Raw genomic sequence first — 27,974 nt, forward strand, 5'->3', positions numbered from 1 at the left:
TTTGGGACCCTTAACCGGACAGGAGCACAAGATAAAGCAGCAGTGGGGGGAAGCTCCTAATTTTGAAAATTATTATCCACCATCTGCTAGATGGCAACATCCTAGGTCCTCACTAGCCATATGGAACACTGCAGTGCATCATGGGAGTTGTAATGATGTGAGTCAGCCCTGCTGGGCCCCATGGGTGTCACCAGGAGGTGCTGCATGGGTTCATTATCCCTACTTGACTTGGAAGTGTTTCCATCAGGCTATGCCCTCACACCATAAGTACTCCCAGGTCCCACATAAAGGGAAGCCATCCAACCTCCTCCAACTGAGTCAGAGTCAGGAGGAAGAAATGCAACACTCGCTTGAAGGAGGTGGGTGGAGAGAGAAATGTAAAGAAGGAAGGGAGAAGCACTTATTCAAAATTGTGTTTGTGCAACCTGTCCTGAAATCGTTTGTGAGGTATCAACATAATAAAACCTGTTGTGTTGGTTAGATCCAAGGTTTGGGGCTTGGTGGCACCCTGTATCTGTCACAACATAATAAATAAAAGTGTCTATCCCTCAATCCTTCAATCATGGTTTACTGAATGTTGACTTCAGGCCACCCTCCAACACTGCTGCTGCCACTCTATTCTTTCGGAGCTCATTCAACGCAGATCCAATGATGATGTTTTCTCTGCTGCATCCACTGTCTGCACATTCACGGTCTACCTCATATAACTCATTTGGGGTCAGAGAAAGCAACATCTGCACTGACCTTCCACAACCTTGTGAGATGGCCCAAGCCAGGATACCATTTGAGACTCATAAGTGGCCACATACCCAGGACAATGGATTTAAGCAGAGGAGCAGGTCTCATGTTTGCTGATCTTTAAGTGCGTGATCATCTCACTCTCTCCCTCGCTCACAAACACAGACCATCTGCACAGCTTTTTAGGATGCCTCCACTCCTTCAGCCAGAGTCTCTCTCCCAGGTGTCATTGCATAAGAACTTTCATTTCAGTTATAATATTGGCCATATATAGGTAGCAGTGCATTAAACATATATTTATATATAATATACATGTAAGTATTGTGGCAAGTTCAAAATTTCAAGTTTGAATTTTGGGCATCTTTGAACAAGCCGAGACTCTTGGAAGGTTGGTAAAAGTAGATTTTACACAAATATAAAGTTTTTCTTCATGCAAAGACCCATAGATACATTAGCAAGAAGTACGGTGGAGAGTAGGACTTTAGGGACCTTCAAATGCCGACATGTGATATTGGAGAATTCAGGTGAATAGCACAGTTAACCTTACGGTCTGTCCACGTCACAATTGTTCTAAAGTTCTAATTAACAATTTTGTACTGATGTCTATCTACATGTCACAAAACATCTGAAGTCATGATAACTACAAGTGAATCACTCAGTCCTAATGAAACACTTACCCCTACTTACTGTTACTGTTCTTTATATTTTCTGTGTGCCATGTTTTGTAGTTTTATATTGCAAATGTGCGAGTTTTGTAAAACTCCTTCTAATGGTCACTACAAAACTTTGTTAGGTATACTCAAGCTGCTTTAGATGCCTTTCACTGCTATTTTTTTATTTAAATTTGTTGGGGTTATTTATATCATACTCATAAGTTGCATTATTTTAATTTTAGTTAGATGGCACATTGGTACAATAAATAGTGCTGCTCCCATTACTGATCCAGTGTTTTACGTTCAAATCCTTCAAATCCCAGGTGCTGCTTAGTGGAGCTGCACATTCTCCATTTGTCCGAGTATATTGTGTTTGATGCTGCTTTAATAGGCACCATCTTTCGGTCACCACAAATTAGATTGAGCAGGCTTCAGATCAGAATGTTACACTTCTGTATAATAGTTGTGATGGGCGGCCACAGCCACTATGTGATCGGGATGCCAACAGAGTGGAAGGACCAGGGAAGATGACATTGGTGAGGCAATACCTCCCCTGGGACACTAGAGGACAGCCCTCTTGGGCAGCTGTGGCACCGCGGATTCCCACAGGGCATGCCGGGAGCTGGAGTTTGGTTCAGCCCTGTTGGGTTCCGTGGGGGCCGCCAGGAGGAGCTGCAGAGCCCTATAAATGACCTCCAGCACACCTAGGAGTGATTCCAGGTAATACTGATGAGCCACCTGGAACACTTCCGGGGCCTGAATAAGAGGAGCCGCCTCACTCCATTGAGGGGCCAGAGTGGGGAGGAAGAAGACAAAGCCTGAGGAGGAGTGGAGGTGGATGGACTGGAGGCTGAAAAGGGACTGGATTGTATGTGTTGGTGCTGGTATTTGTGCACAAAATTGTAAATAAACCGGGTATTGTGCTGAACCTGTGTTCTGCCTGTCTGTGTCGGGGATTAGGGAAATTGTACGTGCCTAAGCTTCACATAGTATATTTCTATATTCACAACTATCAGTATGCTGCTGCTGGAGTATATGAATTTCCCTTTGGGATTAATAAAGTATCTATCTATCTATCTATCTATCTATCTATCTATCTATCTATCTATCTATCTATCTATCTATCTATCTATCTATCTATCTATCTATCTATCTATCTATCTATCTAATGGTGTTTTATATTTTGCTTTGCATTTTTATGTTTTTGTGCATATTATTTTGTGTTTTAACATAACATTAAAACACTCATTGTTTCCCCATATATTAAAAACCAAAAAATGTGTTTATTTATGTAAAACAACACTTCCTAAATATTCTGACTTTCATGTCTGATTCACTTTACTTACCATAGTGTTTATCTATTTTGTAAGAGGGAGTGTAGCCATCTTCGCACTTTTTCTGACATTTAGGAGTATTTCCACCCTCTCCTGTGCATGGAGGTCTGGAGCCATTCACATGGTGCTCACAGGGAGGAATGCTGTATGGACGGCAGCCTGCACAAACCAAGGAAACCATGAGATATTAGTTGTGGAAAATCCAGTATTCACTAATGACAAAAACACATTCATATTGTGCTTTCTTACAAAAGTACAAAAAAAATCTGCATTGCAACAATATACTTTCATATTAATGGACTGCTGCCCATAACTCATTTATATGTGAAATTAAAAAATGTTGACATTTAGAGACAATTGGAATAAAAATATTTATGTACATGTAAACAAAAAGTTCTTAAATGCATCCCTGTACAACTATTTAAAAAAAAACAAACCACTCCGTTGTTCTAGATTACAGACACCATGACTCTGATTCAGTTTTTTTCTTGGTTTTCTCACAAGTTTTTTATGACCGGCACTACTTCTCCACACACAATACAGTATGCGCTGATCTCAGTTTCTCGGTCATCACATGCTGGCATTGGGTTCTTTACAATTGTTTCGTTAATGTCTAATTAAAACTGTATTATCAATTTGTTAACATTAGCAGTGTTTCTCAAAATTGGAAAATATTCAGCAGATTTTAAAATTGAAGTTTTAGTTAAACCTATTTTTCAATTGGCAGCATAGTGATAAAAAGGTTATTACTGCTGCTTCTAAGCTCCTGTGTCCCAGATTTGAATACTGGCCTGGTCCTCATGTTCTCCTTGTGTATCCTTCACACATCCCAAATACATAAGACAATGAATTGGATAAGTAAAAAATGGACAAGCAGTTAACAGTATATTTTAAATAAATTTAGCTAAAATGTGCATTTTATACTCAAGTAAATTCACCTAATAGCACAGATTTTGCTTTCATATCCCTACATCAATGTTCGGCTCATGGATGACATATTAGAATTTGCAACTTTGAATCTCTCATTTGTATTCCAAGAAGAGTACAGAATAAAGTTTGCAACACCCAAAAAAGAATGCAGTGAATGTGTAGACAGTAATAAATACACACCAGAAACTCCAATTTGAACAACCTGCAAATAGAATGCAAATTTTTAGGCTGATGCAGATGTGCATGTCTCTAACAGTAACACTGCACTCATTTTTGTACTACATAGCTGCATGTAAACACACATTCCATTTTATCTGTCTTCATTGCCCAGCAAACTTTTGATGTTTTTGGTATTTATTTATCGTTGCCCGTTTTTACACATGGCTAAGCATATGTTACTTTGTCTAGAATAATTGAGAGGAAAAGTTAAGGTAAACGTTCTTAATGCAGAAAAGCAAGGAAAACTAATTCCTAATGAGGATAGAATGTTTGCTTAAAATAATATATATATATTCAAGCATTTTCTACTTAAATATGTTATTTAATTCAATAAGGAGTTAGGTAAGCATACAAGTATATACACAACAAGTATTTAAAAATACAAGTTACATGTTGTAAGTGCCAGGGAGGATTATCCGTCATTCTGCTGGGGAGAAAAGGGGAACCATTGCTGAGAAGAGAAGCCGAAATGGTAGGACAGTGGCAGACTCTCATCTGGGATGGAAGGACAACACAAAGGAGCAGTGGGGAGAGGCTCCTATTTCAGAATACTGTACCTTTATCTCCCATCCGATGGATGGCAGCATCCCAGGACCTTGGTAACCATGTGGACACCACCAGGGCTAATTCACAGCACCCATCATGCCCAAGGGTCACCCTATTCTCTTGGGCAGCATGCTGGACAATCCTGCCTGGCACTTACAATGTATATACAGAAGTATTTAAGCATACAATTTAGTTATCCATTGTCTTATCCTTCTTTGGCTCTTACAGCCATAAGCACTGTGTACAAATCCAATATGACAGCCTTCCTTCCACAGATGGTAGCTGTGCTGTTATGGATAGTTCTTTTCAAAGCATTTCTAGTAGTTATCAGGGAACAATGAAGGGATAGAAAATTAAGAAAAAAATAGGAGGGAAACTAAGTTAATGTTCAAGCTTCTAGTAAAAATGTGGTTGTTTACAGGTTTATAGGATCAGACCGTACAGAGGAAAGTGAAAATCAGATTATCTTGGGTTCACAGTCATAATTAATCCTCTAACAGTTCTCTTTGACATAACACCTGATGTGACTTTACTCCTTCATCGAAAGCCTATTGTGATAACCTATAGTAACACTGTCACCGTACTGTCGAGTCTTGCTCCTAACCCACCTAACATGAGACAACAGAAAAAGTTTTATTTAAAATTAGGTTAAATGAAATACAATTTATGAAATCCCAACACATATAGTAGTAATAGGAAACAATTACATAAAAATGCTTTTTGTGTCTTCTCTGAGAATTAGAGAGGGGGAGTTTTTAAGTCTGTTACATGAAATGATTTATATACTATCCATCCATCCATCCATTATCCAACCCGCTATATCCTAACTACAGGGTCACGGGGGTCTGCTGGAGCCAATCCCAGCATACACAGGGCACAAGGCAGGAAACATACCCTGGGCAGGGAGCCAGCCAACCACAGGGCGCACACACTCACCAGGCACAATTTTGAATCGCCAATGCGCCTAATCTGCACGTCTTTGGACTGTGGGAGGAAACCTGAGTAACCGGAGGAAGCCCACGCAGACACGGGGAGAACATGCAAACTCCACGCAGGGAGGACCCAGGAAGCGAACCCGGGTCTCCTAACTGCGAGGTAGCAGTGCTACCCACTGCGCCACCGTGCCGCCCATTTATATACTAATGTAATTGTTTTGAAATATTTCTCAATTATCCTAATTACATTACTTAAGAGGACAAAATGTGGCACAGTATTTAGCACTGCCACTTCACAGATACATCCTCCTGGGTTCCAGTCATAAACACAGCTGCTGTCTATGCAGAATTTACACCTTTCCTAGTGTCTGTTTGGGTTTTCCTCCCATATCTGAATTGTGTGTATATTAGATGAATGTCAGGAATGAGCTGGCACTCGGTCCAAGTGGCTTTCTGCCCTGAATCCAGTGCTACTAGACCCCTGTGACTCTGATCTGGATTGAATGGTCTTGAGAATTTTAATGTTAGGTTATGTTACAAGCTTAAGGAAAAAAATAAAATACATATTAAGTATAATAAAGGAATTGTGATAAAAACTAGCGTAGTTGCAACAAAAATCTTGACTAGACATTTTACAAAACAGTAATGCAAAACATCAACTTTCTGCTTTGACTTGATGGGAATCATTTTTTTATATGACACAGATTATTTATAACTGTATATGGCATTGATCATTGAGTTTTCCTTTTGCCAATCATATTGTTGAATAACACTGCTAATCTCATTCTTATCTACTGTAGAATTTGTTAAACTGATGGCTTAAATTTGTTCTTTAAACAAATTTCATTATTAACATACATGTTAGCATTGACAAATATTAAAATTTGCACAGAAGCACAGAAAGCCATGGCACTTAAATGTTTTCTCTATATTTATATCCCTCCTCACAGCACATCTCAAACTTATTATTAACCGTACCAAGGAGTATACAAAGCGATAAGAACTTGATTACAAGGATAAATTAAACAGCCATAAAAGACATAGCCTTTAAACATCCAACATCCTGACTTTGGAATGATCTACGTACTGATATTACAGAAGCTCCATTAATCACAAGCTTTATTCATGCACTGAAGCCGAAGACTCCCTTATTTTAGCATATCCCACTCCTACTATGGCTGCTGGCGAGCCTTATCATCTTACATTTTAAAGTTTGCTGCTATCTTTTGATTGGGTGTTCCTTCACTGTTCCTATTCTGTGTATCTTGAGGTGTTATGGCCACTTTTATCATACAGTAATCCCTCGCTATATCGCGCTTCGACTTCCGCGGCTTCACTCTATCGCGGATTTTATATGTAAGCATATTTAAATATATATCGCGGATTTTTTGCTGGTTCGCGGATTTCTGCGGACAATGGGTCTTTTAATTTCTGGTACACACTTCCTCAGTTGGTTTGCCCAGTTGATTTCATACAAGGGACGCTATTGGCAGATGGCTGAGAAGCTACCCAACCGCAGCGTGTATTATGTATTAAATAAAACTCCTCAAATATATTGTGAGCACGGGGTCTGTTCGCACCCCTAGAGGACACGGCCGCTCCTCAAAAAACGCTGAATGATTACCTTCACAGTGCTCCCTTCTTTGCTGGGCTTACATGTGGCTGCTTTGCAAGCGATATGCTTCCTGCACGGTGCTTCGCATACTTGAAAGATCAAACAGCACGTATTGATTTTTGATTGTTTGCTTTCCTCTCTCTCGCTCTGACATTCTCTGCTCCTGACGGAGGGGGTGTGAGCAGGGGGGCTGTTTGCACCCCTAGACGATACGGACGCTCATCTAAAAATGCTGAAAGATTATCTTCACATTGCTCTCTTCTGTGCAGCTGCTTTGCAAGCTCGATATGCTTCCCGCATGGTGCTTCGCATACTTAAAAGATCAAACAGCATGTATTGATTTTTGATTGTTTGCTTTCCTCTCTCTCTCTCGCTCTGACATTCTCTGCTCTTGACGGAGGGGGTGTGAGCAGAGGGGCTGTTCGCACACTGGCCTAGAGGATACGGATGCTCCTCTAAAAAATGCTGAAAAATGCTTGCTCCCTTCCTTGCAGCTACTTTGTCCGGCGGTGCTTCGCATACTTAAAAGCCAAACAGCCCTATTGATTTTTGACTGTTTGCTTTTTTCTCTCTCTCTCTGTCTGACATTCTCTGCTCCTGATGCGCACTCCTTTGAAGAGGAAGATATGTTTGCATTCTTTTAATTGTGAGACGGAACTGTCATCTCTGTCTTATCATGGAGCACAGTTTAAACTTTTGAAAAAGAGACAAATGTTTGTTTGCAGTGTTTGAATAAAGTTCCTGTCTCTCTACAACCTCCTGTGTTTCTGTGCAAATCTGTGACCCAAGCATGACAATATAAAAATAACCATATAAACATGGTTTCTGCTTCACGGATTTTCACCTTTCGCGGGGGGTTCTGGAACGCAACCCCCGCGATCGAGGAGGGATTACTGTATTACTTTTGTCATGGGTGACTTGAAGGCATGAGGAGAACTTGAAATGGAGGCACAGCTATCCAGAGGAAAAGAGGCAAGGAAGGAGAAACAGAGAGGAGAAAAACTGAATTATGGGATGTGAGAAAAGTTCATTCATGTCAGCAAGCAGGTGGTATGCACTACACAACCAGGTGCTAATGACCAATTTAAGCAGGCTCTTTACTTACAGTTTGTATCCTCCCTTTTGACAGAATAGTCCTTGAGTATTTTTGTCAATAAAGGCATCACTTTTATCTGCTTTTAACCTCCTTGGTGTTTGTCCAAGTGTGAAGTTGGAAGACATTAGCAGTGATAGATCCAGTGACATGGCTTTATCATTCTCTACTAATGTTGACACTAGTCATTTATTTACAGATTACTTTGATTTTTAAGAAATGTAATTAAATTTTAAAAAGATTACATTTCTATACAAGAAACATAAGATTAACTTAAATATATATATAGTGTCATGCGTGTGCGTACTGAGGACATCTTAAAGGCTTGGATAATGATAGGATGGCACTGTTGACCTGATGACTTGCCTTGACGTCACTTCCGGTGTCCACCTGCCTAGACCCGCCTCTTCCTGCAGGCAGTCCTTATCAGCGGAAGCTCAGTCATCTTGAGTCAGTCTATTTGGAGAACTGTGTCTGCAAAGGTGTTATCTTTTCAACACATTTATAAACCTCGTTTTGTTTAAATTATATGGGGTTTTCCTGCGGGTGCCCCTACACTTCACAGCTGTCTGTGTTCTTTCTTACAATATATATATATATATATATATATATATCAATGCAACAACAAGTATTACTGATATAACTAAGCAAAAATCATGAACACATGACACCTTCCGATTTTAGTTTCAATACTTCTTTATTTAGCACAACATTTTCAAACCTTTTTAATTTAATTAAGGGATGTGGAAGGCAATGGGCAAAAGGCAGCACTCCAATTAATCAAACCAGCAAGATGTAGTGGGGGGACCAAAGTACCCAGTTTGAAACTATTATGTTGCTATACTGTGAAATGAATATCTACATATACTTACCCACATGCGAGTCATACAGTCCACCAGAAACCAAACCCTTCTCTGTCCAGTACTGCCAGGCACCAGAGGGGTAGCCTCCATTGCAACTATAGAAATAATATCATATTAATATAAGTACAGAAGTTACATAAAAAGCAGAAGTATTCCCAAACCATTGACTAAAGTTTAGTCATTAACACAATAGGTGTCTTACCCCATTCCACATTCCAATCCACAGCAAGAAAGCAGGTCTTCTGCAGAGACTTCAACACTGACTTTCCCATTTGAATGAACGCAGATCCTATCAGACATTGCCTCAGTGGCACCAAATGCCTAGAGGTAAAATGACAAAACTAAAATGTAAGATTTTTAAGAATTTTAATAAAATTTTAACATTTAAACCTAAACTCCTTTAATGATGCCATCTGTCATTATTAGAACATCAGAACATTAAAACAATCTAGACAAGAACAGGTCATTCAGCCCAACAAACTTTTCCGTTCCTATCCTTTTTAATTCTTCTAAAATAACATCAAGTCTAGCTTTGAAAGTCCCTTAAGTCCTACTGTCTACCACACTATTTGGTAGCTTATTCCAAGTGTCTATGGTTCTCTGTGTAAAGAAAAACTTCTTAATGTTTGTGTAAAATTTACCCTCAACATGTTTCCAACTGTGTTCCAGTGGTCTTGTTGAACTCATTTTAAAATAACAGTCTCGCTCCACTGTACTAATTTCCTTCATAATTTTAAACACTTCAATCCTGTCTTCTCTTAATCTTGTTTTGCTTAAACTGAAAAGGCTCTTTTAATCTTTCCTCATAACTCACCCTCTGTACTCCTGGAATCAGCCTAGTCACTCTTCTCTGAACTTTGCCTAGTGCTGCTATGTAATTTTTGTAGCCTGGAGACCAAAACTGTATACAGTACTCCAGATGAGGCTTCACCCTTTGCATTATAAAGTTTGAGCATCGTGCTAGAAAACCTAACATTTTGTTAACCTTCTTAATGTCTACTGAACGCTGTCAGGCAGTTGACAGTGTCGGGTCCACTACGACTCATAAAGCCTTCTCATAAGGTATACTTTCAATTTTCAGACTTCTCATCAGATAAGCAGTTAGTCAAAACACACAGAATGCACTACACATTTAAAACTTTGCATTAATAGCATAACATTCTCAAAATCACTTAATCTAATTCAAGGTCACAGGATGCTGAACCCCATCCCAGCATCACCAGGTACAAGTCAGTCCATCACAAGACCCACTTATGCACACACCTAAGCTTACACAGGGCCAGTTTAGAATAACCACATAACCTAACCTGCACAACACTGGGAACACATGCAAACCCCACACAGACAATAACTGGGCACAGGACACTAGATGAAGACACAGTCCTAACCACTGCACTAAAATGCTACAGAGTTTATATTAATTCTTAACTAGGGGGCTTCGCCCCCTGCTTGCTTCGCTTGTCACCCAAAGCCCTGTGCTAATGCCAGCAACTTCACATCTCTGTTGCTCGCATATGTGGATTTCACTTTCACTAAACAACAAATCTTTTAATTCTCGCGGATATGCCCTTTCATTGGGAAGAAACACTACTTCTCCCTGATGACAACACGAATTAGACAATCTAAAAGTCTCTGACTTAAAGTTTAAATCCGAACAATATATTCAATCTCTTTTTGCTGTTCCGTTATTTCACCGAGTAATAATTTCCGTTTGTTTGCGCTAATGCGATCTTTACTATCATTTTTTTTGAGACTTTCGAATTTTAGTACTTTCATTATCTCTAACCTGCTCTGCATGTGTATCGCACCAACTGTTTTTGAATTCTTTACGACATTCTACTTTGTCGTCTACTCTATGTCTTTTATATTCTGGCCCCAGGCATGGTTAAATCTCTTGGCACAAAGTCTCGTCTCGTGGGACGTGAAATTATCTCTCTGAAAAAGTCACGTCTCATCCCAGGATTTTTTTTATTATAACAGAGAGATTTAATTCATTGTAAAATGAGACATTGCTGTAGATCATACAGTATGTATTCTTAACAAAGAAGTGAACACCCAACAGTTATATTTATCAATTACCATCTGACAATCTGACATATTCAATTCTGTTTAAAAGTAATGAATGAAAGAATAATTAATTCTGTTTAGAAAGAGTAATGAATACAAAGTTAATGTTCATGTTATAAACATAAATTATTTGCTTAGTTCAGACAGAAACATTTGACTTTACAATATATACTTAAATAGACAAGTACAAGTTGTTATTATTGATAGCGTAGTACTAGGTAATATCCACATTAACATGTGAACAGTACATTATATATCTTACTATAACCAGTAAAGTGACTCTGTGTTTTTGATTGGCAAGGGATAAAGGCATATTGTTTTCTGATTGTAAAACATGAAATTGACAACATAATTGTACTGCAGAGAACACAAAATATAACAGATATACAAACATGAAACTGAAATATCACCCTGAAGCCGTTATTGTGTATTATGAAATTCTGTTCCTAATTTTATAAGATGTTTTTCTTGGAATTTATACTTTTAAAGTTTGAAAAAGAAATCACTTGGACTGTGGAATATCTTATGTTACACGTCATACTCATTGCGTGAACCTTTGGCATCTAAGTAGCTGTACAATTTTGGAAACTTCAAAGAAACTCAGGTACAAGTGATGTGCCCAGTAAAAGAATCTACAATACAGATGTAACTTAGAGAGGTTGGTGTGTATCTACTGTATGTAATACTGCTTACAGTCTAAGGGCCAAATAGCTCTACCTTCATCTGGCATAATTCTTGCTTTTATTATACTGTATATAGTATGTGTTTACAATTCAATAATGTGCACCCTGACTTACAATTCTCATTATTCTGATGAGTACATGGACATTCTGCACAAACACTTCAACAAGCAGTACAATTTGATCTATCCATCCAATTTTTAAACTCCTTATCTAATTTGGGGTCATGGGGAGCTAGTGTTTATAGTAGTGGACACAAGGAAACAAACATTTTCAGCCCTGTTTGGAAGGGATTAGTTTTACACCAGGAGTTGGAATAAAGCAATAATTAGTGGAGGACCTCTGTCATTTTTTAAGCTCTATTTGGATGGGATAAGTTTTTACACCAAATCAGCAATTTACCGGCAGTGCTTTCCTCTGTACTAACATTTCCCCATTCCCTTTAGTTAATATCTGCATACTGTCATTTCAGACCACATTAGCAACCTTTATTTACAAGAGCAATATGTCCTTTTGCACCTCAAAAGGAGACAGCCCCGCACCCACCTGTTTTTCAATATAAATTATGTGTATCAGAATGCCGACAGACCACCAAGAGGATGTTATTCAGCGTGCACAACTACATCAGCAGCTCTATTTTTCCATATCAGGCACTCTGTAAAGTAATTATTACTGGAGGACCTCTGTAACTATTGTCCTAGTCAAACTGCTCATATGATTGAATTTTACTGACATGTTGATTTGAACAGGAGTAGTTTAACCTCAGGTTATTTTTTACACGGTAAAAGTCTCTGTAGACGGTAAAAGACTCTGTAACTTTTACTGAGATGTGAACGTACAGTCCGTGAAAAGTTACTGACACAAAAGAGTTGGAGGGGATTAAGATTACTAAGGTCTTCCAGTAAAAATTACTTTGCACCACCTCTCAGGTATAAAAATAATAGGGCTTTTGGATAGGGGTGGCAGTCCATCATTGTACCTAGGACAAGCACATTACTATTTAAATCTATACACTTTTAACATACATTATAAAGTGAACTCTTACCCAGCAAGAACCACAAGAGCCTTGATCTCTGATTTCCTTGATTGTTGGGCAGTTTGGCCATTGTTCTCTAGAGTCAAAATTATCAGGCAGCTCAATCTTTCCAGCAAACTCCACCCTAAAAAAGTCATAAATGTAAATTATTGCCAATAAGAGAAAACATCTAAAAAGTCAAATATACAGTGGATGGCTGGGATCTAATACAAATTTTAATTACATTGTAGAGAGCAGATCCTTACACACAGTTCTGGAGGGTAGCAGTGGCTGCAGATTTTCACTTCAACAATTAATTCATTAGAACCCATTTATTATCTGTTACAGCAATATGTTTTGTGGGCTTAATTTCAGTTAACGAACTTATGATTCAGAACGCTTAATTGCCTATTTAAGTTAGGATTTAATTGTTTCCCGTTTTATTGTCTAGCCACAGTTAATAATGAAATGTAAATAGCAAAGAAACCACCAGCTCTTAAGCTAACTTAGTTCCATTTACAATGGCAAGTGTGCATCATGAAGTTATCTGTGTTAATAAAATGTTTAAAAGTGCATGAGAGAGAAAAGGGGAGGATCGGGAAGTGTAAATCTGTTCTGGTCCACATAACATAAGGATAATGTTCTCAGAAAAGGAAATTCTACAATGTGGTTAAAACTTGTCTTGAAGGACTGAAAGAACTAATAAGCAATATACTGTAGTTAAATACCAAGTTTCCAAGTCTTCTAACTAAGAAACGGTTTGGAACAAAAAGCTGCTGCCTCTGCAGCCCTGCAGGACTACAAGTGAAGATCTCTAAAATATGACAAAGCTAATGATCATACAGAATGACCACATATTTTAAAAGGTTAGTCGTTCTTATGTATATTACAAGATATGTTACAACAGAACAGCTGAATCCAACTTGTAAAGTGCCTTTTTTTAGCAGATTTATAGTATTATTCTACTTTTCATTTTATAATTTACCTATTAATGTCCTAAGAGCTTGGACTGAACATTTAAAGCCTGACTCAAAGTAACATATTAACAGATGCCATTTGAAACTCTGGAAGCTGAGAAATGACGATTACTGTATGTTCTTACAATGTAAATGCAGCAGTAGTGATGCACAGACAGTGGACTTTTGTGCAAGCAAAGATAAAGTAGCAAATGTTTTAATGTCTCAGTGACCGCTATCACCAGTAAGGCGAAGTCTATACAGTACATTTACTAGCAGTCACTTTAAAACGGGGCTGGAAAAATGTTTCTGAGGTAAACAGTTCAGCTGTGGTTGGCAGTACGCAGATATTGGTGTAGCACTTCTGATTCATTCTAGGACTAGAGTTTCATTAATAGTTCTGTCATTTTGAACTCAAAAGCAAATCTACCAAAACCAGAAAAGTAATGAGAAATAGAAATCAGGGCACCCCAAAGACAACAGAAACGTCTGTTACCATCACGAGAATGTGTTTTCAGACATTTCTAACAGAAACTGCATATTTAACAAGTCTGGAGTTGTACAGGAATGTAACACTATGAAACAATCTAGATATTTCTGGTACTTTTTTACTCAAGGCTATGCCCAAACACAACTTCCTATGCAATTCGAGTTTCCTTTTCACTAATGAGAAGTTCGACTGAATGTAAATTTTGTTTACTACTCAACAATGTACACTATATGGCCAAAAGTATATGGACATCCTTCCAAATTATTAAGTTGAGGTGTTTCAGCTGCACACATTGGTTACAGGTGCATGAAATAAAGCACACAGCCATGCAATCTCCATTGAACTCCATTTGCAGTAGAATGGGTCATACTAAAGAGCTCAGTGACTTTAAATGTGGCTACTGAAATTTCTGCTCTGTTAGATCTACACTGGTTAACTGTAAGTGCTACTGTTGTGAAATAGAAGAGTCTAGGAGCAACAACACCCTAGCCACAAAATGGCACACCATGTAAGCTCAGACTGGGGCCACTGAGTGCTGAATCACATGGTATGTAGAAATTACCTTTCCTTTGTTGCATCACTCACAGCAGAATTTCAAAGTGTCTCTAGAAACAACATTAGCACAAGAACAGTGCGTCGAGAGCTTCATGAAATGGGTTTCCATGGCTGAACAGCTGCACACCAGCCTAAGATCACTATGTCCAATGCCATGCCAAGCATTGGCTGGAGTGATGTAAAGCATATTGCCATTGGTCTCTAGAACAGTAGTGTGATCAATCATGCTTCACTATCTGAAAGTCTGATGACGAATCTGGGTTTGGCAGATGGCAGAAGAATACCACCTTCCAGACTATACAGTGTCTATTGTAAAGTTTGATGGAAGAATGGTTCTAGGCTGTTTTTTAGGGTTTGCTGGTTCTAATGAAGGGTACCATTAATAATAGAGCATACAGAGACATTTAGGACAAGTGTTTGTTTCCAAGTTTGTGGCAACAGTTTGGGAACTGTTCTTTTCTTTTCTAGCATGACTGTGCACCTATGCATAAAGCCAGGTCCATAAAGACATGATTTGATGAGTTTGACATGCAGGAACTGGAGCGGCCTGCACAGAACCCTGACCTGAACCCTACTGAACACCTTTGGGATGAATCTAAACAAAGATTACAAGCCAAGTCTTTCTGTCAAACATCAGTACCTGACCCTGCAAATGCTCCTTTTGGCTGAATGGGCACAAAATATTGTGAAAAGCCTTCCCAGAAGACCATAGGCTGTTACAGCCAACTCCATATAAAAGCACAAGGTCTTGGAATGGGATGTCCAACAAGTACATAAAGGTATGATTGTCAGGTGTCCACAAGTTTTTGACCACATATTGTGTAGAAAATTTCGGTTGATTTCTAGAATGTGTTCTGTTTACTTATGTTTTATTTTTAACACATTAACCTGACACTGTGTAACACATGGCTTATTCATCTGTATTACACTGTGCAGACCTTTAGACTCATTTTGTGCTATATAAGAACTCGGTTCACTCAGTAGCGCAAGTCTAGACAAAAATACAAAAACTGCAAGAACCCTAGTCTTTCTCTTAAATTCACTAAGATAGCTGTAATGTTTTCTGGAAGATTAGTTGTATATCCTGTGAGTTTAGATTACTGAATTGTGTTAGGAAACAACACTTACATAATAGGCAGCTTCGGTCCATCAAGGAAAGTTCCGCATAATTTTTTTACGTAATTTATGTCAGCATTTTGGAAATTCTGTCCAGCCTTAAAAACAGAAAATGAAGGACATTATTGTTATTAATGAACATTTACTGTGACATTACTGGAATATGGTTCAGCCCCCATGATACTGTATTTCACAATGCAAGTATCAAAAATGTTTGGACAAATTTAGACCAGGGAAACCTAAAAACTTCAATAACACTTTCAAATCTAAAAGGACTTTTTTTTTTTTTATTTTGTTTTGATTCTTTTCAGACTGTAGCACAACTAAAGTTTCTCCATCCACATTTAACTAATTTTCGGTACTTCAACCATAATTTTAAAGCAGGAGGCCAACCACATACCCAGAGTGCACTGTTTTGAAACCCTTGTTCTGCTTGTACTCCATATGTAACAATCTAAGCTTATTCAAGAGAGCCAAGTTAACTATTTCTCCTCTGTGTTACTTTCAAATATAAAGAATTATATGAAAAGATTATCCACACTCAACTGGTTAAGTATTTTTTAAACAAACAAATATCAATTTAACTGTATCTCAGAAATATTATAAAGAGCTTATAAAAAATTATTACATCCAGACTCTTGTTTTACTTCTACCAAATGATTTACAACATCATATTAAAATTAATAAAATTTGGTCCCAACCTTTGCATGCACACTGCTATTTCTTCATAAAGTATATACCAGAGGTATAAGACAAAAATGTACTCAATTTGTATTAATTTCAAAGCTGCTACTATAATTCTAGAAAGCCTGGGGTAGAGTTTTAGTACCTAATTCTGCTTCATAAAGTGAATGTAAGAAAGAAACAAAAGTATTTTATACCTTCCATGTAGTGTTGAGTTTGTTGATGTAGTTAATGAGATCAGGCGATAAAGGTTCAAAACGAGGTAGAATCATGGCATCAGTCACAACCAAGATTATGCAACACAATGTCAGAAAACGCAACATCCTGCAGAAAAGAAAAAAAAAAGAAATTAAACTTCAGGTTCAAGTGTTCTGTCACGTGTGCACAGTACAATGAAATTCTCACTCGCAGGTCAATTCAGAATAGTAACAGTAACACCAAAAGAAGCTTTCACTTGGCCAGAAAATTGGATTTTACTCATGTAATTTTAGTGTTATCTCTTACAATTTTATTTAGTCTTTAGAGGGCAATATAGTAGGTTACAGCACAATTCAAATTAATCACTTGTATAGTACACCGATCTGACACATTAATACCATCTGTCTAATATTGTGCAGGTCCCCTTCATGCCACCAGCCATGTTAAGGCATGGATTTCACTTTAGACTTCAAAAGTTTGCAAAAGTTTGTATTTCTTCTTCTGTTCAACATACTTACCAGTGAGTGAACAACTAAGTTTTCTGGAGTGATTCTATCTACTGTATATATTTCTATTTGTGTTGTCCTAATATAATCTCATTTTCTGACCACTTTAAAAAATGTTATTGTGGCAAGATTGAATTGATCAGACCAAATCTCCAGCTCTTTAATTTAGCTCAGTTTCATTTCGTTCAGCCTGTTGTGGTTCTGTACTTCTGTCTTTTTCCAGTGGGCCAGGCCTGATACACTTCCTTTGTGAGATGTTTGGTGGGGAAGGAACCCCACTGTTATACCTGCATTCTTATCAGTCTTTAACTTAATAGTTTTTTATCAATATGCTGCTGCTGGAGTATGTGAATTTCCCCTTGGGATTAATAAAGTATCTATCTATCTATCTATCTATCTATCTATCTATCTATCTATCTATCTATCTATCTATCTATCTATCTATCTATCTATCTATCTATCTATCTATCTATCTATCTATCTACTGTATATCCAAGGAAACAGAAATTCTTTAAATTTAAAATACATGGCCACTTGTTCAATTCCCAACTCTGACTCTGTGACCTAAAGAAAGAGACTGAACATATTCGTTCTTAAATTATGAAAAAATGAAAAGTTCTGCAATTTCTAACTGGGGTTGCATTCTTGGAGTTTGTGTGGTAAAATGTTGCCCTGAATTGCATGCGGACCGTCACAATGCTCCTCCCTATAGTTTTTGCCCAGATAAAAAAAAAAAAAACAAAGTTAGTGGGGGATATTTCTACCACCTTTACTCAACACTGGCAAGCAAAACAATGACTAGCTTACATTATTTTCTCAGGCATACAATTTAGTTTAAGCTTAAGTGCATCACTGTTTACTTACACTGTTTACTGTGCAGAAATGGGCTTTCTTGACACTTGTTCAGCTTGACACTATTATGCAACTGTTTCTTCTGAAACTTTAATGTTGTTTTAGAGATTCAAGCAGTACAGGTTAAGAGGATTAGTTTTATTAGAACAGCTGCCAAGTTATCTTGTGGGCTTCCTTTATTAAATATACCAAGTTGCAAAGCCCATTTCAGACCATACTTTCAAAGTCTAATGTACACTCTCAAGTCTAAACCCACAATGCAAATTGCTTTAACCTCATATTATGTTTAGGTTGCTGATTTAATCTTAACTGGTGTTTCTCTTTTTGGTTGACTTTCAGACATCGGTGGTGAGGAGGTCAGCTCTTCCACCTTGCAGCTTTAAAGTCATGAATTGTAATCCTAGCCTAGGTATGTATTAGTATTAACGAATCCTAATCTACCTCATTTAAGTCAGTGGGTAACTGATGTTATATATATACTAGGGGGATCTCCCCCGCTCGCTTCGCTCGTCAACCCCCCTGGCCTGCGCTACACGCCAGCCACTTTGCGTTTCTGTTGCTCGCGTTGTGAAGAGGGGTCTGAACGCACCCTAAGGAGACGTGGTTGCTCCTCCGAAACCCCCTCTTTAACGGTGATACAATAGGAAACAAATAGTTTTTTTTACCTCTTTTTTTGCTCAATCATCTGCTGCTGCTGCCGTGCTGCGTGATCTGCATCTCGCACAGCGTTCCAAACATTTAAAAGCCTGTACAGCAGCTATCCTATTCTTTGCCTTTTATTTCCCCAGGAGTGGTTAAATCTCTTGGCACAAAGTCTTGTCTCGTGGGATGTGAGTTCTTTATATTTTTTAGTTTATAATTTAAAAACAGAATTAAGAATCTGTAAATCTAACAACATCAAATTAAAGTTTGATAAATTCTGAAAAGAATGATACCAAACATTTATATGTAGGTTTTAAAATAAGCCCGATTTAAAGCATGACAAAAAACGTGACATTAAAAAGTCATATAAAATCGTTGCACTTTTAGGCTTAGGATTTTATATATACAGTATACATACATATATATATATATATATATATATATATATATACATATATATACTAGACAAAGAGCCCGTTTCGACGACATAAGATGAAACGGGCACGAGTTTGTGTCAGCAGTGTATGAAGAACAAATGATAAGTAACGAAGAAGTTTTGTAATGATTGTAGTCCGCTTTACTCATTACTGTACAGGCTTGTACTGTTAGTTGATGAATTTTCCAGGCCTATAGTATAATATTGAATCATGAATGTTCCAGTACAATATGGAATAGTAATAAGTATAAGCACCACAAACCTGATATAGGTGTATTGAATGAATGCGTAATTGAATCAAAATGTGTAATTAGGCCTCGAGCTGTAGTTGAAATCGCCTTTCAGGCCTCTAGAGCTTTAATCGAAGTCGCCTTTCTCTTTGAATTTTTGCAGCCGTAAATCCGCCACCTGCCGCGATGTTGGGGTTGGATGTCGGTCTCGTAAGGTTTTTCGGGCAGCTGCACAGAAGGCGGCTGCACATTCGGCTTCAGACGGACGTGAGTGAGTGAGTGAGGAGGCAGGCGAATTATGTATTAAGATATATATATATATATAATTGGAAAAAATCTAATTCTCACTTAGGAGGATCTGTGCAAAATGTTTTTAAAACCTGGCAGGATCTAATCAATAACATTTTAGAAAAAGCATTTAAATTGAGGAAGTGGATTCTCTTCCCTTTTTCATTTTAATTATTTTAATTTATGTATGTATGTATCCATCCATCCATTATCCAACCCGCTATATCCTAACACAGAGTCACGGGGATTTGCTAGAGCCAATCCCAGCCAGCACAGGGTGCATGGCAGGAACAAACCCCAGGCAGGGCATCAGCCCACCGCAGGGCACCTACACACCAAGCACACACTAGGGACAATTTAGGATCACCAATGCACCTAACGTGCATGTCTTTGGACTGTGAGAGGAAACCCACGCAGACAACATGCAAACTCCACGCAGGGAGGACCCGGGAAGCGAACCCAGGTCTCCTTACTGCGAGGCAGCAGCGCTACCACTGCGCTACTGTGCCGCCTGTATGTATGTATGTATTTGTTTATTTATCTTTCCTACTATTCAAGTTTTACTCCGTTGGCCTCTCTTTCTCATGGGTAGGGGTTGGTTTGAACTTGGTTTTGTAAAATTTGACTAGCTTGTATGGAATGTTATTTTCTTTTAATAAATTCAATAAAATGTTTTAAAAAACATATTAACTTTACAAATTTGAACTGTGTCAGTGCCGAATACATGCAGGTTTAGGTATAAAGGCATGTCACAAATGGTCCCAGTGTGCACCGTTATAGGGAGACACCCGACCGTGGCTTGGGTGCCTTTTTGTGCCCAGTGGTACTTGGACAGGCACAGGCTCCATGTGACCTGATCTGGATGAGAGTATTAGAAAAATAAATAAATGGACATTCAGACTTTTTTGTAGTAAAGAAACAAAATTCTTTAAATCTAATGCTTCATATATTTGTAGATAGAAAAAACCAGAAAAAATACAAGTCAAAATATATTTGAAAAGTACTGTGCAGGTGAAACAGTTGTTGAAAAAAAAAACTGAACAAGTAGTAAAAAGGTACTTAAGATTTATCCCTGCTCAGTGTGATCCCTTTTCCAAATTAAAGCCCACAATAAAATCGTCCTTTAAATTTTCATTCTAACTTGCTGCAGTAGTCAATGCTACCACCTCACAGTACCAGAGTACCAGGTTTGAATCCCAGGCTTGGATACTCTAATTTTCCTCTGATATGTCAAAAATGTGCATGGTGGATTAACTAGTAACTTGACCAAGTGACTGAATGTGTGGGAATGTGCCCTGTGATGGATTGGCACCCTCATCCACAGTCGGTTCCTGCATTGTGCCTGGTGCTGCCATAACCAGGTTAAACAATGGATAGATTTTCATACTGCATTTTGAGTGTGGATATAGTCAAATTTAATCTTTTTTTATGTTACCATCCATCCATCCATTTTCTAACCCACTGAATCCGAACACAGGGTCACGGGGGTCTGCTGGAGCCAATCCCAGCCAACACAGGGCACAAGGCAGGAACCAATCCTGGGCAGGGTGCCAACCCACCGCAGGACACACACAAACACACCCACACACCAAGCACACACTAGGGCCAATTTTTTTAGAATCACCAATCCACCTAACCTGCATGTCTTTGGACTGTGGGAGGAAACCGGAGCGCCCGGAGGAAACCCACGCAGACACGGGGAGAACATGCAAACTCCACGCAGGGTGGACCCGGGAAGCGAACCCGGGTCTCCTAACTGCGAGGCAGCAGCGCTACCACTGCGCCACCGTGCAGCCCTTTTTTTTTTTTTTTTTTTTTATGTTACTTAAATTGTAATTATTTTTACCAATGTGCACTGTGTACATTATTTGCAATAGCTTAATTTAAAGTTCTTTTCTTGTTTAAAATATCAGAATGCTACAGGCTGCTGTTCTCTAAATTTTCACACATTTAAATAATACTTTTCCCACCCACATGACCTATGGAGGAGCATGGTGATAGACCAAGTAGGACTTTTCTGTCCAATTCAAAAACCTGCAGCTTTCCTCCATGGGACTTCCCAGCCACTTCCCGACCAACTGAGAAATATAATCTCCTCCAGCATATACTGAATCTACCTCTGAATGAATTATGCCTGGAACACCTGGTGGAGGCGGCCATACACATAAACCGCTTTAACTCTCTCCTCTACAGTAAATGTGGAGCACCAGCAGCTTCACTCTGACGTCGTCCTGGACTGATAAGCTCCTCACCTTGCTACTGGGAGCAATTCTAAAATTGCACAAGGTACAGAATTTGCACCAATTCTAAGAATATTCTCATTCAGTTGGCCAATAACCCCTATTTTGGTCAGAGCCCCTTTAACCAACTAAAATTTTGTAGCAGAATTTGTAGTACAGGCAGCCCAGTTTATGGATAACTTGCAATTAAGAACAGCCTGCCATAGAAACTATTATGTTTGAAATGTGAGCTAAATAATAATAATAATAATAATAATAACAATAATAACCAATTCAAGTACACCTACAGTATTTTCTGACACTCATGAAAACATTGCTCAGCTTCAGAAGTTGGTCGGGTTGAGGAAGGAAGTCGGATCATGTTGCCATTAATAATCACGACTGAAAATAAAGTGGAAATAATAAGATGATTGGAAAGAGGTGAAACAGCATTGGTCAATGGAAACTCATTAGGCTACAGTCGGTGAACGATTGGAAAAATTTTAAAGGATAACAATTCTCTCTCTCTATCTTATAGCAGTGAGAATGAAGGAGGTCATATATCTTTTGGTTTTGAGTCTTGGGAAAATAAATCTCCAACCTGACAGAAGCAAATGAAATGCTGGTAAAAGGAAATGGCTCCCATCTATTAGAATCAAGCTGCCTACTTTTTAGCCTGCTTGTGATACAGTTCTGTGAAACAGGACTGCTGGAGACACCAATAGTTTTTGTTTGTAAATGAAGATTTAAAAGCAAATGCATATTGAATAACAAAGTAAACAATAAAATGGCAACATTCAGGGTGAAATTAAGACCTTTAGAGGCCCTAAGCACATAAAAGATTTTATTGCCCCCCATATACTGTATATGAGCTGAACCTACTCTCAGTGGACGACTTAATGAGATATCCAACATGACCAAGAAAAGAGTGATCACATGTGCCTCGATGGACTGTGAGGTAGTTACTGGATTCTAATTTTGTTGTATTCCCAAGATTAATATACTGTATATCATTAACCTCTGCTTTTACTATTGTATTATTATTGTGTATATATGTATATAATTTTTTTAATGTGGGAGCCCCTTTTTTGTGGAACCTTCTGCATTTGAAGTTTTGCACCATATAGTCCATGGTGAATCTGACAAGGGAATTTTTCTGCTGAGCCCCGCTTCTCTTGATGCCCTACGCACATTCTTATTTTCCTTAAGGGTTAATCCAGCCCTGGCAATATTACATATTAAGTGACATTATACACAAAGTTAAGACTATGTATTCATTACCAGATGTGTGTGACGGGTATGTAAATAGTTTTTGTACATCATTTGGAGAATTTTCTTATCCATTTGTATTAATGCTTTCATTTTTTGTAGTTGTTGGTTTGTTTCCATGTCAGCATTACAATTGTACAATTTTTTGGTAGCAAACAGTATGCATTCCCTCATTAAAAATCTTCTATTACATGATCTTCTATTACATGTATTAGTACTTTTCTATTATTTATTTACCATTTTTTATATTTGATATACAATCTAAATTTTACCTTCTACTTTGTTCTTGAATTTTGAAAATCCCCATGTTATGAGGCAACCGTTTGCCTCCCTGTATAAATACTGGAATTTTGACAGGGGCTTTAGTTAATCCTAGGCGTTGGTTTTACAAAAGTGTTATCAACAGAATCTATTGGTACTTTAGTCAGTACACAAACAAAGATCTATTAAATTGAAGTGTGCGCCACACGACACGAGTCCCACAAAGATGTCAATATTAGTCTATGCTTAAGCATTTAATCAAGAAGGCAAAAGGGTACAGTAACTTTGCTACCAATTTCGAGATTAACTGCTTAAAACATACAAATAAGGCCTAGCATCACCGCCCAGCAACCCAGACAATCGTTTTAGTGCTGAATGAATACAAACATCCGAAAAAATTGATAAACTATTTCGGAAACGATAAACTATTTCGGAAACGAGGAAAAACGTGAGCTACGTCGCGGAAGACGTGCCGCTGATCAGTAGTTCAGTTTAACCGAATGGACGAGTCACCAAAGTCTGCAAACTAAGACATGGTCCAAAAATGGGTCTGGGGTTACGGTTGTCTGACTTTTCATTTCCCATTTTGGTGAAATTGCGTATATGGGCTCGGGTGATTTATGCTGCATCCCCATGCGAACTCAAACCGAAACTGTCGTCTCTTCAAGGGTTCGCCCTCTTATGTGAGCAGATATTTTCCTACTGTGGGCAGTTTCGCTCTGAAACGACACATCGGTCATTCGCACTTACTCATATAAGAGTATTTCACAGAATGTAAAAAGGAGAGGAAGAATGAGGCCACATTTCCCAGACAGACGCACATCGCGACCGTTAAGCAGAATTCAGCCGGGTGGGACCACTCACGAAGCTACAGGTGAATCGTGAGCTGGATCCCTGCCCTTTTCAACTGGTCAGAAATCGGTGATAAGCTTCTTTAAAAGTAAAGCCCCACTTTATCTGGGTGACACACTCACACGCGCGCGACACTCCCTTTCAACAGGGCACCATCACGAGTTACTGGGCCTAGAAAACGCAACTTTTCATTTCCACAGGGCAACAACCTACACTGCCTGAAAGCCAGTTGGAATCAACAGAATCTTTGGATCGCCCATAATCTCGGGGTACAGGCTATGTCTGTGCAGAACACAACAAGAACGTCAACTTCTTTTTTTGTTGAAGGAAAAAGCAGTTCTGTTTACCAGTAAATAAGAGAACGCGACAAACTTTCTGCTGCACACCCTAATCTTTCCACAAGATTGTCATTTAGTTGCAAACGGGTCACCGATCGTTTTTTCAACAAGTATTCTCAAATCCAAAAAGAACTCACTGCACCTTCAACGCCCTGTTATCAACAACTTGGCTCTGTCTATCTTCACACAACGCGAATTCAAGCAGTTATTTAACGCGTAAAATCACCACACCTCACTCATTTAAGACGAAGTGAAAAAAAAGTCCCCGCGCTAGATGAACACACAATCACGGTCTTAATCGATTTTATTACCTGCACAAAACGGTCGTAGCCCAGCCAAATCTCAAGTGAACTCACTGCTTTGGAACATCTGTCTTTAAATATAAAAATCATGTGACCAATCACATGCATATATGGCCCCCTGGGGGCATTCACGTGACGCCAACGGGCGGGGGACATTGCGGCACTGGCTCAGCTGTAGACTCGTGGCTCTGTGTTATGAGGAAGTAAAACGGACTGATAAGCAGTTAGGCTTATTTGTGGTTATGAATACACCTGAATTAGGTCTTAAGAACAGCGTTCCTTTGCTATAGGATTGTTCACTGTATATGGCCCTTTGCTAGCGGTGATACACATTTTTTCTCCAACCATAATTCTGCAGAATCCCTGTTTCCTCTCCTCCAGTTAATAAATATGTTAACAAATGTTTCAGCAAGGTTAAGGATGTAAATTTATAATCTAAATCACTAATGAATTATTCATCTAGCTTTCCATTTTTCTCACTGATATTGCAATAATCTGGGGTTTGGGGTGGATGTAATTGGTTGAAGTGCTCTCCAAGTATTGTGTTAGGGGGCTGCTCTATAGCCGTCCTTTTCAGGTATTCCCATTACCTCACACAGTCTGTGGCCAACTGAGGAGTGTGTGCCTGTCAGGTATGGACCTGGGCATGTTACACTGGCATTTTCTAAGAGCCCTCATCCTCTATCTGGGACATCCAAGGGGTGCAAGGTGATCTGGTAAGACATGGATGAAGCAAGCCATCGTGACCCTGATTGAGAGGTCCACCAGCGTTGGAGATAAACTATTCCTCCGTTTTAGGGTTGTGAGTCGCTTCTTCTACCAACCGGTGATACCAGTGTTATAAGCCCAGGAGTTTCTAGAGACTGAGGAATGGAATCTTTCTTTAAGCTGATTGTCGGTGAATGGCCCTTAAAGGACCGTTGGCATCTTTAGCGGCCGCTTCTCCCATGAAGCAGCATGCGCTGCCAGTTGCTTTGCCCCTTTGCCTGCTTTGCCACCCAACTCCATATGCCACATTATCACCCAGCTCCATGAGGAGTTCCAAGGCCGGGGTCCACTTCCAAGTCTCGCTAGTGTTGACACATCAGAGCCAAAGGGCTTTAGCAGCTGGGACGCAAGGTCGAAGTTCTCTCTAAGTGTGTGTTTCTGTCACTGCTCACAGGACTGCTTTTAAGCAGCCTTCTTGAGGTATTCCCACCCCCTCAGACAGTCTGCAGCCAACTGAGGAGCATGTCCCTGTTAGGTCTGGAACCAGGGGTGCTACACTGCCCTCCTCTCAGAACCCTCGTACTTGAGGTTAACACAAACTCAATCTGCCAGGACATTCATATGTTGTAAGGTGATCTGGTCTGCCTTGCCAGAAGCGAGCAGTTGTGAGTGTGATTAACGGGTCCATCAGCGTTAGTGCTAAATTAGTCCTCCGTCTTGGGACCACCAATGTAATGCTCAGGGAGAAGTGAGAGACAAAGGAATGGATTCAACCTGTCTTCAGTGAGTGTTGGTGAGTAGCCATTTTAAAAGGACCTTAGGCATCTTCAGTGGCCGCTTGTTTGGTGGTGGCACGTGATCTCCGCTGCTTTGTCCCTTTGCCCACTCATACATATTGCCTAACTCCGTCAACACTATCCCCCACCTCCATGAGCCTACCAAAGGCCAGGATCCACATCCAAAGCTCACCAGCAGCCATACATAATGGCTAATGACCTTAGCAGCTGGGAGGCATGGTTAAAGTGCTCTCCAAGTGTTGTGTCAGGAATTCCTGATCCCTCTCAGCCACCTAAGGAGTGTGTCCCTCTCAGGTCCGGACTCAGAGGAGCTACAAGATCTTTAGTGGCAACTTCCCAAGCAAGGGGAAACCACTCCTGTTCTCCAGCAACTGCTTCTGTAGGATCTCCAAACATCTCAGGTCCTCCCAGTATGTTCTTGAGATACTGTACCTGGATTCCTGTCACTGGTCTATACCTGATACCACTCCTGTGATACTTACAAAGAATACATAATTTGCTGTTTCACATGGGTCTTCCAATACAGAGGATCCCCAGCTCTGAAGCTCTCCAAAGCCCATTGTCCTAATAAAAATATCAGACCCCATAATTTTATTTAGGCCGAAAGCCAGCCCTTATTTCACCATTGACAATCCATGCCAGACTTACAAACTGGCATCACTGCATTTGTCAGCCTCTCCTTTGTGAGCAGGACCTTGAGGTTTTTGAAAAACCTCCACTTGCAACATCTGTTCCTACACTCACCATGAGGAAGTAGTTTACGCTTTTTAAGGAACCGCAGTTTTGCTTTTAGATGGTCACATTCTCGTCACTTCTGTGTGACACTCAAGAGCTAATACTCAGTTATTTTGTCATATGGATTGAATTTGTTTGGGAAGTTGGGGATCTTTATTAACATTCTAGTAGTCTTTGTTAATGTTGGTCCTTAAGAACTTATTAATCTGTTTACATGAGAATGGTGACCCTCTACACCTATCATTAATCCTAGTCAGTTATTAGGAACCTATTGTGGCAGAAGTGAGCACAACACAGGAATCCTGTGGAGAGTTGTTGTAAATTATATTCAAAGGTCGCTCACACTGTGGCAATTCAGCATTGACAAGTAGCATGGCAGCATCTGTTCAGACAGCTGTTGAAGGAAATCCTTGAATCAAACCTTCGTTCCAAAATTTTACAGGATAGCAGCACTACAATTTTTGTCTGTTTTTATAGAGATAGAATACAAGGCAGGGTATTAGCCCAATGTTAACCTTTCACGCTACACAATCTCAAGGTATTTTGCAACTTCACTGTCTGTAAGGTGCTGCTTTCACTTATATGTTGTGGTGTGTGGCCGGCTAAATATTCCAGCCCTCACCCCCAGGCCGCCAGATGGAGCTCTCCCAACAGCGTGGACGTTCCCCGAATTCCAGCAGGGCCTCATGGACTTTGTAGTTTATATGCACAGCCCTGCTGGATACCTTGGGGACCACCAGGAGTCGCTGTGGGGAGACTGCCGGACTCTTACTTGCCCTATAACCCGGAGGTGCGTCATGATCATGTGACAAGAGGAAACAACGTGCTTCCGGGTTGAAGAAAGGAGTTTTT

The 27,974-nt window shown here is 39.3% G+C and overlaps 1 protein-coding gene and 1 long non-coding RNA gene across 3 annotated transcripts in view; one reads left to right on the forward strand and one right to left on the reverse strand.

The window, feature by feature from the left end:
* Positions 1-24,992, reverse strand: part of LOC114648259 (cathepsin B-like) — a 29,624-nt gene extending 4,632 nt beyond the window's left edge. The window contains exons 1-7 of one of the 2 annotated variants that reach the window (XM_028797199.2): positions 24,892-24,992; positions 16,687-16,813; positions 15,818-15,903; positions 12,719-12,833; positions 9,129-9,247; positions 8,936-9,021; positions 2,738-2,884 (exon numbers count right to left, since the gene is read on the reverse strand). In XM_028797199.2, the coding sequence (XP_028653032.1) occupies positions 2,738-2,884; positions 8,936-9,021; positions 9,129-9,247; positions 12,719-12,833; positions 15,818-15,903; positions 16,687-16,812 (679 nt within the window). In that variant the 5' untranslated portion in view covers position 16,813; positions 24,892-24,992. Of the gene's footprint in view, positions 1-2,737; positions 2,885-8,935; positions 9,022-9,128; positions 9,248-12,718; positions 12,834-15,817; positions 15,904-16,686; positions 16,814-23,401; positions 23,452-24,891 lie in introns of those variants that run through there. The other variant, XM_051924619.1, reaches the window with a different exon arrangement.
* LOC127527070 (uncharacterized) overlaps positions 2,126-27,974 on the forward strand; it is a 251,752-nt gene continuing 225,903 nt past the window's right edge. Inside the window, exon 1 of the long non-coding RNA XR_007934438.1 lies at positions 2,126-2,187. This is a non-coding gene — a long non-coding RNA (uncharacterized LOC127527070). The remainder of the gene's footprint in view (positions 2,188-27,974) is intronic.

The sequence above is a fragment of the Erpetoichthys calabaricus genome, chromosome 3 (assembly GCF_900747795.2).
Source record: "Erpetoichthys calabaricus chromosome 3, fErpCal1.3, whole genome shotgun sequence".
Classification (NCBI taxonomy): Eukaryota; Metazoa; Chordata; class Cladistia; order Polypteriformes; family Polypteridae; genus Erpetoichthys; species Erpetoichthys calabaricus.